At 39.2% G+C, this 15,745-nt stretch overlaps 1 protein-coding gene across 1 annotated transcript; it reads right to left on the bottom strand.

Moving 5' to 3' along the window:
• Positions 1 to 3,272: 3,272 nt before the first annotated feature.
• LOC120549783 (exocyst complex component 3-like) lies at positions 3,273 to 13,298 on the bottom strand. Its single transcript, XM_039786910.1, has 12 exons — positions 13,247 to 13,298; positions 11,468 to 11,585; positions 10,104 to 10,524; positions 9,681 to 9,798; positions 8,076 to 8,162; positions 7,721 to 7,821; positions 7,506 to 7,607; positions 7,189 to 7,333; positions 6,963 to 7,076; positions 5,601 to 5,756; positions 5,371 to 5,492; positions 3,273 to 4,745 (listed from the first exon to the last, which is right to left on the bottom strand). The coding sequence occupies exons 1-12, from the start codon at positions 13,247 to 13,249 to the stop codon at positions 4,592 to 4,594; spliced, it is 1,641 nt and encodes a 546-aa protein (XP_039642844.1). The 5' UTR covers positions 13,250 to 13,298; the 3' UTR covers positions 3,273 to 4,591.
• Positions 13,299 to 15,745: the final 2,447 nt, after the last annotated feature.

Raw genomic sequence — 15,745 nt, 5'->3', positions numbered from 1 at the left:
CAGCGAAATGCAGTTTGCATCCAACCAGAAGTGCAAAAGAAAGCAGAAAAGTGCAATGTGATATTCAAGTATAGACAGGTGGTGCATAGGCAGGACAAGAAATATATTGCAGTGTTATAAGAGCAGAATACGTATGGCTATGTAATATGAACAGTGTATGAACAACATGTACAGATATGTGCAATGTAGTAGCAGTGACTTTATACTAGTAGTAAGAATAAGGGTGGGTTAGTTATCACCGGGATGCAGAGTTAGAGTTCAGTAGGGTGACAGTCGTAGGAAAGAAGTTTCCTCTGAACCTGCTGGTACGGGTGCAGAGAGACCTGACACGCCTCCCAAACGGGAGTGGGGTGAACAGGCTGTGGTTGGGTCTTTGATGATGCTGCGCGCCTTACGCAAGCATCGCATGCCGTGGATGGTCTCAATGGAAGGGAGTGAGGAACCGGAAACTTGAAGCTGGTGACACGCTCCACCTCCACTGATGAGGATGGGTGTGTGTATGCCAGCAGTCCACAATGAGCTCTTTGGTCTTCTTGGTGTTGAGAGCCAGGTTGTTGTCAGTGCACCACAAGGATAGGTGCTGGACCTCCTCCCTGTAGACTGTCTCATCATTTTTGCTGATGAGACCAATCACCGTAGTGTCATCTGCAAACTTTACAATGGTCTTAGAGCCATGTACAGGTGTGCAGTCGTAGGTGAAGAGGGAGTAAAGGAGAGGGCTCAGCACACATCCCTGTGGTACGCCGGTGTTCAAGGTGATTGTTGAGGAGTAGTGATCATCTAACCTAACAGACTGAGGTCTGTTGGTTGGCAAGCAGGGCTGCCAACTTTTCCAAAAACCTTGGAGTGAGATTTGGTGGGTTGTCCCATACAAAGCTTTTTTTTTGGCTCATTCAGCATCATTACTGTACAGCAAAAAAAAAAAATTATAAATATATATATATATATATATATATATATATATATATATATACACACACATATATATATACACACACACACACACACACACACACACACACACACACCAGTGGTTCTCAGTGTAGGGACCAGGGTCCCAAAGTTAAATTAATAATGGTCTACAAAAGGGATCTACTAGGACCACTGAAATTCTAAAGAATGAGAACTGATTTAAATAAATTCTAATCCTCCAAAACTGGCCCTCATCCTCTGTGCCCCACTTACACATATTTGTTCATTTTTATGAAACATTTAATGAATTATTTACAGTCACATTTAGAGATGCACAGAGGTTAGAGAAGCACAATAGTGGCCCAAAGTTTCCCAGTATCTGCCCCCCTGGTGAGCTGGCACAAACATCTGGACCAGTCACAGCTGGCCTGGCAACCCAATGGCATAGGTTTCATTTCCAGATTTTCTGAGACATATCATTTTGAGCATTAAACACTGAATTTATATGCACCTATTTCTACCCTTTTCTACATCAATTGATGCTGGAAACAATTGAAAATATAGAAAAATTATGCCCTCAGGCATTTTGTATTACTTTAAACTATTCTCTTGTAGATCAGCTTTTTCTAATTTAATGTTATCTCTGCTGAGTCAACACACTACTATGTAAGCCTAATTTACTCTTCCCTCCTCTTCTGCGTCTTTAGTTGGGGAAGTAACCTCTTTAAATGTGCATGTGGCTTCATGTGAATCATACATTAATTAATTTTAATTAATTTATAAACCCCTGGACATCAATAGCTCAGATGTGTTTCAGCAAGATTTCTGTTCATATTTAAACTTGTGCACATTCAAAATATAACTAGATTTGGAGAGCATTCAGGATCAAGTCGAACACAAATCTAACCGGCATGCATTGGGCGGTGATCGATTCTGCACAGGCCTGGCTCATTTTTAACAAGCCCATTAACTCTCTCAAGTCAAAGCCATTTTTTCAAGTCTTTCATTCACCTGGTCTCCTTGTGTAATAATGCTTGTATAAACTCAACCCTGTGATGCACAGTCAAGTCATATACATCATTTCTTTCAGGAGAACCTGGGCTATCAGGATATGCATGCTGCAAGGTTGTCACATGAATGTATAAATTGCTATAAAGACAAAAGAAAAGACTAAACGGAAACAAAATCTCACAGAAATGAATTGAAATCACACAGAGAACAATAATGGGCAAGACTTTTGACTTTTGAACATTTTTCTCCCAAGTGCTTGCAATCAGGGGAAACACAAATAAACTATGTAACTAACAAAAATATAAAACTATTTAGGTTTTTTCCCAGAAAAGTCCATACGCTTCTATCCAGAAACGTTAGTTGTGTCACCTCTAATGCATTATCTGTCTGCTGTTAGACATCAGAAGGCCAAATCACACTCATTTCAGCCTCCAGGCCACCAGGGGGCCTCGTGTCCTCTCTATATTTGTGTTCCAACACTGAATAGAAAGTCCCTCCTATTGACACTTTTTCCTCCGACAAAACTGCATGTGATTGGTCAATAGTCCTGTCAGTCATCTGCCAACTGGCCTACATCGGGATCAGTAGAATATTGTATTTTCATACACAATGATGTATAAATAGTCGTTAAACCGTGGATGTATCACTCTGAAATTACTCATACGAAGTGCGCCAAGTCTCCGAGCTTTGAGGCTAGATTAGTAAGCTTCTGGAAGGGCTAGAAAGTCACCTGAGGACTCTTTTTAAAGCTTTAGCTGTCGGCTAAAGGGCTACATCTACGGCAAGACAATGGGTTCAAAGCTTGCAAAGCAAAATTAAGACTTCTCTGCTTCTAAACAAACAAAAAAGTAAGCCTCTACATTGTATTGAATTGGAGATATTAATATAAACATTGCAAAAGCATCTTTTGATGCGAGGGTTTGACCTCAGGGGGGGGCAGTGCCACCCTGTGCCCCCCATCTAGCACTGCCCCTGGCTATAATCTAATCATGTTTTGTTACAAAAGCATAAAGTCTAGCTGGTTAGGTAATACAAACATTATTAAAATGACTTCTTAGTCAAGAAAACGACATTCAAAACAGCTAACTTAAAAAGACAACCTGAACAGCCGAGAACTGGAGTTTGTAAGGAACTGGATGTAGATTGGACAGATTACAAAGCTTATAACTCTTATACATTTAATGTTGTGACCCTTTCAGACTGATTGAGAACCACTGTTCTGGGATCTGTTTTGTGTAGGAGTCAGTGGTGTCAGTGTTGTGGAGCAACAATTTCCCATCAAGTCCCAATTTGTTAAACTGATGTTAGTCTCCATCTAGTGATGGTATAATGAAGATGCAGCCAAAATCTGACCTTTGGGTGATCATTTTATTGATTGCTTTTGCTATTTGATTGCTATAAGCTACCAAAAAATAAAACCCCACCACAGAAGAATACAGTTTATAACAGTCATAAAATTTAAAACCATTAACTATTTACATTAAAGCAGAAAATACAACTTTGCAATAGGAATAAATAGGGAAATAAAACCCGTAAACCAACACAGTTCAACTCAAACAAAATGTACCGTCTGTAGTTTCAGTAGAATGCATTATTAAGAAGTTTAGCATGCAGAAATCACAGAAAAACCCACATATATACCTTAATTTAGAAGATAAATAGATCAACAAGTACTCTGCACAAGTTATTCAAGTAAAATTCAGAAGTATTTAGACAGAGAACCTTTATCAGTACCGTTCCATTTCTTTGACGTTTAGTAGTCTACCTCCAGCACACAGAGCAAATTAAAGTACTAGAAAATGTAAGAGTTTGAAACAAAAGAAGGGTAATTTTGTAACTGCATAGCAGACCAAAAAACGTTTCCCTTTACTGACTTGAATTATTTGTTCTTATCTTTTGATTATCAGAGCTTAAATTTTTTTCCTTTTTATTAAATATGTAGCTCCTAACGGTAAAGGCTCTTGAACAAAAGCAAATTTCCCTGTCAACGGTGTGAAAACATCCAGAAACATGTCATTTTTCCTTTAACCATAATCCACCTTCATCTAAAACGAAAGGACTCTCTGTCTGTCCTTTGATTTTCCCCACAACCATTTTATCCGATCGGCTTCACACCTGGCGGGGGAATTGCTTAGACCCTGAGAAAGTGCAGTGTTGAGAACAAGCTCCTGAGATCTACGGGACCTACGTATTAGTAGTGTGTTATGTACACACTGTGTAGCGGGTTGAAAGGGTACCCCTATTAACTTTGACCCCCCATGAACGGCATGCTGGGTACAGCCCGCTCTCCGGCGTTCGCTACAGTACATTCAAGAAGAGAGAGCGGACTGTTACATTGTAGAAAACATTTCAAGAATCAGCTATGTACTGTAACTTTCAGAATGAAAAAAAGAATGTTCTTTTGCATTAAAATAGTATCTAGTTTCCTGAAACGAAAACAGTTGAAAGGAAATCAGTGACATTTGGGCAAACTTATACACAAGCAGCCACTTGTACACAGACTTAATCCATTTTGTGTCAAAGCTTCTCTATCTACAGATTCGACTTGAGAAGTGACACCAGTAACAGAGTGGGCTGAACAGGATTCAGATCATCTGAAAATGTTCATGACTCCCGAACCTCTTTGCTTGTTGCAGTTGATCTTCTTCATAGAGCAGCTCGGCCTTTACTAGCCAGTAAGACAACAGAACCAGAAAACAGATCTGGGTCTGGGTGTGGGTTGATATTCAGGGAGGTCCTCCAGGACCTCCAGGATCTTCAGCACCTCCCGTCCAGAGAGACCTTTCCATTGCAGCAGTTTGGGCAGGAGCTTCAGGTCCTCGCTGCAGAAAAACACCAGGAAGAGTTAGTGAGAGGCACTAATTTAAGGAAGTGCCTTAAACCTGCATTCTTTCTAATGGCCAGCATGGGGCGACACATGCCGTTGCAAAAAGAAGTCAGTTTCTGTAGAAGTCTATGGGGAAATTAGCCTACTTCTCACCTGATTTAAGATAAGAGATAGACTATATTAATCCTGGGGATTAATATAGTCTACTACTGGGGAAATTCTTTAGTACCTCTGTAAACATTTTCATAATGAGTTCATGGTCCTAATCGCTAGTTTAAATTCTTCTTCAATACAGCGTGATGTTTATTTTGTAAATTATGCTCCCATTTGTTTTAAAATTTGTAAAGTAATGCAGGTTTAAGGCACTTTAGTATTGGCTTCACTTTTCAGACCCGAAAGCGCCATCCATTATTTTTTACAGTCTATGTAGAAAACACAAACTCTTGAGTTTTAAAATGCTCCCTTACAATCTGTGTTTCAGTGATTTAAACAAACAGATGTCTTTGGGTGTTACTGATTATAGGGCTGTTCTTCCAAAAAAATACAGACAGCTAAAGTAACACCAATACTATTGGAAGAAATGGACACAAACTTTTGTAAGAAACGTCAGAAAGACTTACCTCCATGTGCAACAGTCTTTCTGCATGCTTCCAACTGTCAGCTTTGTCACATCGATGCTTTCACACTCCAACAGTTCTTTGACTTTCAGCAGCATGAGGTTCCACTGTCGGACACCAGGAGCCTGATACAACACAACACACACAGGTCAGGAATTTCTGTTGAAACCAGTGAAGATCTGATCCAGCTGCTGATGAATGAATGTCATTAACAAGCAGTCCGTTGATCTCACCAGGGCAGAGAAGGTGTCGTGAAGAATCTCTGCATCTTCAGCGACTGTTTGTCCAACATTTTGGCTCCAGCACTTTCTCAGTTTGCTCTGTTTGCTTTGGATAAGATATTTCAGGTAAAAGTGAACGATGAGCTTGTAGGCCTCGTCTATCACTCTCTGAGAGACACAAAGAGAGAGAGAATGTTTAGTTTTTGTCAAATATTAGCAATAACAGAGTAGGGCTGCACGATTATGGCCAAAATGATAATCACGATTATTTTGATCAATATTGAGATCACGATTAATTATCACGATTATTTGTTGATTTTAGCCAAAACAAATTTTATTATATAACTATAACTGCTTTTACATCCATATTGTGCTACATTCCTACTAATACATCCATATTGTGCTACATTCCTCCTTTATTGAAGGATACTGTGAAGGAGTATGCCATTTCAGCTGTCGTGCGACCGCTTTCCACACATGCATGTTTGCCGTGAAAGATACAGGCAACGCAATTTTCTGTTCACGTTAACGGCGCATGTGGTGCCTGGTATCTACCAGACGAAATAGCTACGCGGATTTCTGTGGCTCATTACACTGCCACTTACATGTCTGCGTTGCGCTCTGATGCTCCGAAACCCACGTTAGAGGCAACATAAACATCGCTGCATGTCACGCTAGTAAACACTAATAACACGTTACACAGCAGGTAGCGTTAGCCTACCGTTAGCCACAGTAAACACTAATAACACGTTACACAGCAGGTAGCGTTAGCCTACCGTTAGCCACAGTAGTAACTGGATTAAACACGACTAAAATGCTGACTGCTAAACAGTGTAGTGTGTCTATATTTCACTGTAGGATTCCAACAGCGGGACGTCCAACAGTCTGCTGCTAAAGCTATGAGCTAAAAGACACAAACTAGCACTGGTCACTGCTGTTGTCTGAAAAACAACACAGACGGGACAAAACGTTGCGTTTACTGGTAAACTGGTAAACATCGTGACCGGCTTATGATGACCGACTGTTACCTGTTGTGGAATTTTCCTCACGTTACTCTGTCCTCTGTGACTGTCTACATCTAGAAACTAAGCTGCGCGGTGCAGGCAGGGAACAGCTCTGATTGGCTCATGGAGACATGTGATCAGGCAGTGGTTTATGGAGCGCTAGATTGGCTTTGCAAAAACTGTTCTATGAAGGGAATGACGCATTTTAAATATCGCTCGATCACACAAATTTGATCGTGGGAAGCCAAAATCAGAATATAACAGAGCAACATAAAAACATTTAGACACAAAGATATGGATAGAATGCTGCAAATAATGCAAAGTCTTTACAATTTGTGATTGTAAAATGGTTGAAAAGATTTTTACATACCTTTTGTAGGCCTATATCCTGACAGCATGACAGCTCAGAGAAAAGACTCTTTACTTCGTCGATTAGGAGGAAGAATTCCTTGTTGTGTGATTTGAAGTATCTCTTAAGGTGGCTCTGTGATTTAAGAAAACATTAAAATTAGTTAGTCATTTGTCAATAGAAATATATGCCCCTTTTGAAATAAGAAAACAGCAGGCCTACATTTGTGACTAAGTTGAACAGCTACCTTTGCAGTGTTAGTTACGACTTTCATCAGAAGATCCAAAGTAAAATCCTCCATGTTTCCAAGCGTTGCCATGGTTTCCTCAAAGAGGCTATGGTCTTTGGTTTCCTGGATAAGGATGCCTTTAGCTTTGGGCTGGACATACTGCCTGGGAAGAAATATCATAAACAACATCATCACTTATCATCATCATATTTATTTTCTTACATCAAGTCTTTAATCGACCTACATTGTGTCCTGATTCATGTGTTTTAACAGCATTTCTATATTGCATTTCTTGTTTTGTTTTTTCTTGGAATTAATATTTTGCAAATACTTACTCAAGTTTATTACAGTTGTTCAAAGTCTTAAAGAAGTGTTTGGTTTCTGGTTTGTCCATTTTTGCTTTCTCTTCAAGAATCTCAATCTGCATAGTGGTGTAGCTACAAACCACAGAAAATATGCACTGTTAACAATGCAACGTACTGCCTTTAATTGGTGATATTTATGTTAAGTCTGCTGTAGAAATCTGTGGAGAAAAATAGCTTATTCTCACCTCTCCAGAAACATCCCCAGCTCTTGGAAACAAACCTCCTGCACGTAGTCAGAGAGTTTTTGGCTGATTTTTTGTGCTGTTCTGTGCATGGCATCAATGCACTTAAAGAGAAAAAGAAACAATATTATTATACAACCAATAAACAAACAAAAAAATGATAAAAAGCAGAGAAATTTCAAAAATAGTCTTTATTATCAAATCAAATAAAAATATATAAAAACTACCAAACAAATCAATTTATAGGAAAATATAGTAATAATAAACAAATATTTGCAAACACACACAAATTATTCCCCATGGTCTCACAGTTACAACATACGCTCCTTATAATATTTATATCTTGTTTAATAAGTACCTGAATAGTGTCCAGATAAAGTTCATCGTAAGCTTCTGTGCTTCTCTCATGCTGCAGGATTCCCTCGAGGAACCATCTGACCTCTTTCTGTGGACCAAAAAGACACATATCATATATAACATAACATATAAATCCATTAGAAGTAGCAGAAATACAAATACAAAAAAAAACTTGCAAAAGACAAGTGTGGTTTTAGTGGTACATATTAATTAAACAATTAATATAATTCTGGATGAATGCATGACATAAACAAAAATCGTCGGTCGCTGATGTTATTAATCATTATTCTACAATCTAAGGTGGCTCAGAGAATGGTTTTAAAATGTGTTTTAATATGTTCAAAATATTCACATTTAACGTGGAGTGGTTAAATGGCTAACTGCTAGCTGGTACGGTCAACAACTCTCAGAATATCAAGCATCTTTCTGGGAGGATTACCAAACATGAAAGCAGCAGGATAACGTGGTAAAATTGGGAAAACATGGCTACCCAAAATCACAGTGCAAATCGGGAACTGAGCAACAAGTGTAAGTATGTGCCCAGTCGGATTATCACCTGTGTTTAACAGTGCGAGAAATGTGAAATAGCAAATGATGTCAAATTGTGTAATTTTCTGGTAGTTCTTGCTCCACCATTTTTATCTACCTAAAATAGTTGAAGTTAGCTTAGCACAAGCACTAGAAGCTGGTGGAAACTGCTTAGCTCCATCAAAAATAGAAAAAATTCATAAAAATTCATACTTTTTAATTTATGTATAATGGCTCAAAGCTAAAAATGTGAGTGTGAATTTGGAGCAGTTAGCATAGGAGGAATTCTAAAAGCCCATGAGTCCCCTCAACTTATTGGTGTTTTAGCTTGCTAGCTAACAGTATTCAGTGAAGTAATGTGTTAATAAAATTGTTTTTTGGAGGTTAGATTTCCTGAAATTACTGGAATTGTTGGGTCTTTGTAAATTATAGAGTGTGGTCTAGACCTACTCTATCTGTAAAGTGTCTTGAGATAACTCTTGTTATGATTTGATACTATAAATAAAATTGAATTGAATTGAAATACCAAGTTCCTGTTAATTTAATAGGTTTTTACTGCCTCAAAACACAAAGTGGCCATAATATCTGTGTTTATTTGGACATATGCTGAGATTTCTGGGGGTTTCCTTGTCATAGCTCCATCCATCCATCCATCTTCGTCCGCTTATCCGGGGCCGGTTCGCAGTGCCAGCAGCTCCAGCAGCTCCAGCAGGGAACCCCAAACTTCCCTTTCCCGAAGCCACATAAACACATTCTTCTTTTTTTTTTTTCGTAAAAACTTATTTTATACGATTTTTTGTCACAGCTGCTTTCATTTATTTTATTTTCATCTTTTATTTTCATGTTCCTCATGTAAATGCCCTCGATTACCAAGTAACCACAATATTGTTACCACAGTGATGAGTTGTGTTCTGGGAATTAACCTACTCCCATGACTCCATTACACAAAGACACACATGAATAAATACCTCTTAAAAGGTGTGGAAGGCTAAAACAAATAAGTTGAGCTGTTTGAATTGTGCTACCAAATATAAGCATAAGCAGCCCAAACACTATAAGAGGAAGGTAGTATTCTTACCTTTAAATGTTCCAGCAGTTTGTTCTTTGCTTTTGCTGCACACTCTGTGAACAGCAGCATGTCAACTGTTTTCATGGGATCCATTTCATGCAGGTCAGACTGATCACATAGCTCCTGACTGGGAAAGTACCACAAATATCAAAATCAGAACTGGGCAGCTGCATGTGTCACATCTGTATCAAATATTTTATTATTTAGAAATAATAAGAGTTATCCACAAATATCCATAGTGTTCTTATACAGCAGCAGTTACTGTGGCGCTTTTTGAGCTATATGTACGAATGGTTCATGAGAACAGCCTGAACAGGGTAAATTAGATATAAAGACTTGTCTCTATTATAAGCCTGCTTAAAATAAAGGCCCGGTACCCTCTGCAGTTGAGGTGAAGAAAGATACAGTAGGTAAACATGGAGAGATAGATACCTCAGATATGTATCTCGGAGCCACATCATCAGCGTAAAGCAATTCTTGGAGGAGCTGATTTTGTTGAGTAGATCATCGAGGTGTTCAAATGTCTGACGATGGTAGCTTTCAATCAGACATCCCATCAACCCCATTGGTTTAAACAGGGGACCCAGCTTTACAAGGTCTTTGTGCATAGTTTCCTGCACATTTAACAGGTGCTGAGGGAGGTTCTGGTCCACATCTACCGGTGGCTTTGGGAAGCGCTGGGACATAGAACTTAGTATGAGGTGTTTGCGGTCGGCATCAGGGGCCACACCCAGAAGTTCAGCTAGTTGCTGACCGTTGATCTGTTCTTCACTCTGCAGGTGTTGTTCCTGGTTCCTGTTGGAATTGTTCTGAGCCACAACGCTGTCACAACAGGTACCATCCTGTTGGTTTTCTATTAAAAAAGTCAAATGTAAACTTGTTATAGTTTAGAACACTGTAAATATTACTTTAAAATACAAATACATTATACATGTATGTTTGTTCAAATTTTTTGGCTAATTCCTGGATCTTCCCAATCCTACCTTTAATCTATGCTCAAGTTTCCTCCTGACTTGTGGTTCATCCATCGAGTTCTTGGCTGCCATGCATTGATTTTATACTCATGAAGCAGAATAATTAATTAAACTAAGTTTGTTTTCCAAAGAAGAGAGGATAAAATAAAACTAATGACAAGTTTACAGTATGAGTTAAATATTTACTTGCTTGTTCTTCAAGCACAAAAATAGTGTGTGTTCTGCACGTCGACACACCTCCAGGGTAATTTAGGTCAAACATTATTTCAGGTACAAAGGAATTCCCCCGACATGCCTGTATTACCACCAGAGGCTACGCAGCACTTTGAGAAGGTCTGATTCGGACGGCACTATCACAGTTCTCAAATATTGCTCCCCATTGGTAACTGTTTTTGTTTTATAACTGTCTTTTTTTTTTTCAATCTCATCTGAGACACACTTCAATAGCACCCTCTGTTTTTAGAGTCAGAAGAGAAGTCCCAGTAAAAGTATAGCCTACAGGGTTTTTTTGTGGCATTTTTACTTTTTTAAATCATCATTACTGCACTTGTGTTTTTCTGTGCCATCTGTATTTTTTCTCAGTTGTTTTGTTAATTTAACACTTCATAACTCAGTTTGTTATGCTGTACAATTCACACATATACAAACATTTTTATTTATATTTAACCAACCTTTTCAAGCTGTATTGAAGTATAGCTCTACACTAACAAGACAGACGGTAGTAATTATAGAGGATAATAATTATAGTCTAAGTAAAAAGAAGCTCACTCGTGCTTTCAGCTATGCAAACAAAGAAAACTCATAATCATAAAAGATTCTTACCATCGTTGTTGTTGTTGTTATTCTCTATTAAAGGTCTCCTGCTGTCGCTCCTCCCAAATTTAGTCTTCCACAGTTTCATCTCCAGGTTTAAAGGTTTCACACCGATTGTGCCTGCAAGCTGATTTCATCTGAGAGTCAGCAGCAGTAAGCAGCTCCCTTATAGCGGCAGTAAGGGGCTTTCCCATAACATCATCCTTACTCTACTTTCGTTTTCCATCGGGCTGGTTCCAGCCGGTGAAAGTTGTTGTATCAGCCACAATAATAACATACAAATACTTTGGATGCTTATACTTCTACTACTACTATAATAGTATGACATAATAATAACTGAATAATTGAAATTGAAACAAAAGTCCCTGACTGTAATTGATCATGTGACATTCTGATTATGTGGGATCATCTTGGAGGAAAGGACACTCTCCTGTGTTTTTGGAAGCTCCTTTACTACAAACTCTGTGAAATGAAATGGAAAATCACAGATGTAAATAAATTTTGTCGGCTAACTTTAACTGTAAAGACTAAACGGAACTGTCCAGCCGGCGGTTGCCTAATTCCGTAAGATATCATACGAATTGGTGCACGTAAGTTTTCGTATGATATCTGACTTGCTGCTTTAACGTTTCAAATGATTATTCTTAGAATAACTCAAAGTCCAGTTATTAGCTTTTTCTATTGCTTCTCAAAACGTCTCCCAGTGGATGGAAATAAAGTCAGGGCTCCAGACTGTGACCACATTTCTTGAGACAATGCGAGTATTTTTTATAACTTCTAACACGTGCGACCTGCAAATTTGACTGTTTTTTTGTGAGCGAGTCTGCCAGAGTTGGCCAATGTGTGTGAGCAGGGGTGTAGCACAAAATTCTGGTCCCTGTAGAAAGGCATTCTCTATGGGGCCCTCCCCACATCCACAGCTATTCAGTCTAGCATCTTTTTGGGCTCCCATCAGTCCCATTTCCACCTCCAGTCTGAAAAGGAGGGTCCCTGAGTGACTAGTCAACTGCGTGGGTAATGTCATCCACACTTGTTTGTTTTGCTGTCGTGGTATCGCACTCATCGTCCGTAAAAGTCAGCCATGGCAAAACAAGCACATGCTGTTGCACGCCGCCGCTGTAAATAATTCATTTATGAGTGATGATCCGCAGCCGAAGTTCATCCATTTTGTCTGCTAAAGACCTTACATTGGCGAGGAAAATTGTTGAGTAGTGATAGCCAATAAGAAGTTAGCCTTAGCCTAGCGTCAGCCCTCTCTCTTCCTCCCACTTTGCTTATTGTACGTTTCCATATAGGCGTTGTTTTCAAGACAGGGATCACCCCGCTTCCCAGCATTGCACACTAGTGGGCTTTCCACCAGTTTCTCTTCATTGACCACTGACAAGCAACGAAAATAGGCTACGGCCTCATACAACCGCGATGGCTGCACCTGATTGGACAAACAAGTCACGAGGGGCAGTATGCTCCCAGATTTCTAAACACACCATAGTAGCGGCTCGTTTGGAACATGATTTCTTATTTTACGAAAATAGTTCACCAAAACGTGTTTCTGAACACATTTAAAGCGAGAAGTAGGTTATGCAGTTGGTGAGTCTTCAACGGTCGGTTTGAAAGATTTCCGTCAGCTTTTGAGAGGTGCCGAGCCGGCCGCTCCTCGTTTCCATGAGGTTACCTGGATACAACTGTATGCCAATGAGGAGCGGGCAACTCGGCGCCGCGCTTCTCCAAATTACCTGCGACGCTCCCGAAGAAATGAATGGGAAGCGTGGACATGACGCTGACACATACCATTACAGTCTCAAATGTCTGCGAGCACTTCCGGTCGTTGGGGCCAGGCTGGTAGCCCCCGTAGCCTCAGTGTCTCGTCACAAAATCGACCGCATTTTTATTCAGTGTTGTCGCTGTCTCAGACAAAAAGGGACGGGATTTTCCCAACGGCACGTTTTGAGTTTGAATATACAGTTGCTGATTAAATATGTAACTATTTACAATGTGAAAACAAATCGTGCTTGTGTGTTTTGAGTGTCATGAGCTCCTCTCTCTCTCTGGCCCGCTCATCTCTCAATATTTCCCACAATGGGTGTTAGATACTTAGTTAGATACTCCCCCTTTCCCGGGACGTTTAATCACCTTAAATATGATTATATCAAGGTTAAAATGGTGGCGAATATTAATTCCTTGGCTTGTTTGCTTAACCTGAACGGAGGAAAGAAACAGCTAAAGGGTGTGGGAGTCACATGTGCCTGCAGGTATGTGTAGGTAGCAAGCAAGCGTTCCATTGTACTGAGTCATGGGTGGAAAGGTGTTCGCAAATGCAAAAACCTTCACTTGTGTACGTACACTTTCACATACTGGCAGATTGTTACAGAAATGAAAGACATCCGAAGCTAATTTGAATGTGAAACTGCTGTGGATTTATTTATTATTATATCCACAGTTTCCATGACTGAGTAACATCCATTGTGTTTAGATCATTTACTGTGATGTTCAGGATTAAACACAGAATGTTCCATCATGTTGATAATGTTCCTAATTATTTACAGTGTAAAGCATTGTCTGAAGTTGCAGCTTTCTGTGGGCATGTCTGAAAAAGGAAGAAGAGCCGTTAAGAGATTATTTGGGATATTCCCCATCTCTATACACACACAGAGAGCACAGAAAATTTCAGGAGAGCTGGATATTCCCTTTACTCCCAACAAAGTATGACCTAACTATGGAGTTCACATTTTTGTTTGATGCAGGAAGAGCTAGAATGAATCTCATTGGTTGACTTCAAAAGAAGCCAAAATGCTTCTTAACCACTGGCTGGTGCATTTAAATGTTATGTGGTTAGAGGAGGGGGGAGGGTGTAAAGCACAACAGAATCCAGGTTTATACAGCAGCGAGCTGAGTCATCCAGAATAAGCAATGTAAAAGTACCACATAAATATATAATATCAAATCAAACAAGAAGGGAAGCACTTGAATAAAGACAATGGCACATTAATAATAAACCTGCTGATATCACAATATAAAAATGAAAATACTGTTGTAGATAAATATAGTGAGGTGGGCTGTTAAAATATAATAAGACTAGTCTACAGCCATGCTAGTTTTTTCTGTGAGGCTGTGCTTTGGGCTAATTGCTAACAACAGCATGCTCATAATGGTAATGTTACAGTAATGATGTTTAGCGGGTATAAAATGGGGTGCATAATGTTTTTGTATATAATGTAATGAGTTTTACCTTATCCAAATAAAGGGTAGAGGGTGTCATGGTGTACAGATTGCAAAGCCTCTTGAAGCATATTTGTGACATTGGGCTGTATAAATCCAATTGACTTGGCTTAACAGGTAATGTTACTTAAAGGTCCAGTGTGTAACGTTTTTAGTTGTTCATTATAGAAATCTGTGTTGCCCGTTCACCAACTTGTCCTTTTTCATGAATATTTACCACCACCATCAATTCCAAGTATTCCTATTGGCTTGAAGTTTTACATTTGCATTCGCATGAACTGGGGTAGATGCTCCATATTCATGCACCATCTTGAAATACGTTAGCCGGTAAGGGACATACAGGACGTACCGCTCCGCCTTTGGCGTTTTCGCTGTAACATGATAAACTCACAGGTGCTGCTAATGCTGCTAATGGGTATCGGAGCTTCAAGGAAACATGGAGGACCACACGTATTCAAAATCCAAATTTTCTTCTTCGCCCAGAAAAAGAAGAAGGATATTGAAAATAGCAAGAGACCGTCTTTTTGAAGCGTGAAGGCTACCGTAGCTGTGATACGTTCTTTGAACTGCGTGGTGCGAGAGAGTTGATTGCGATATATGATCTCAACGCTAGATGGGAGAAATTCCCACACATTGGACCTTTTGCTGATTCGCACAAAATACAGCTGTGGCTGATGATGGTGCTGAAGGAAAAGTGAAAAGTTAAGGTACCACCAAAGTTATTATGTACGATTCATCCTGTGGGGATAATGAATGTGCTAATTTCTTGGTAAATCGTAAATATATAAAACTGAAAATCCATGCTGATAAATTAACTGTTTAAAAAGTTTAATAAAACCATAAAGTTAATCCCAACCTCAGAAATTGGCGTTATGTAACACGGCCACAACATTTAAGCTTTATTTAAATATAAAATTAAATTTCAGGAAACCAAATCTATTTGTACAATTGCAAGTTCATATATGAATTTAAAAAAACTGATCTAATACTAACAAAGAACCAGGTTACTAAATAAAATGGGTTTATTTTCAGACTGCTCTTTCCTGTTGAGGATCAAAATACATTCACAAG

Source organism: Perca fluviatilis, chromosome 20, assembly GCF_010015445.1.
Source record: "Perca fluviatilis chromosome 20, GENO_Pfluv_1.0, whole genome shotgun sequence".
NCBI classification, from domain to species: domain Eukaryota; kingdom Metazoa; phylum Chordata; class Actinopteri; order Perciformes; family Percidae; genus Perca; species Perca fluviatilis.
This window is presented reverse-complemented; position numbering and strand designations above follow the sequence as displayed.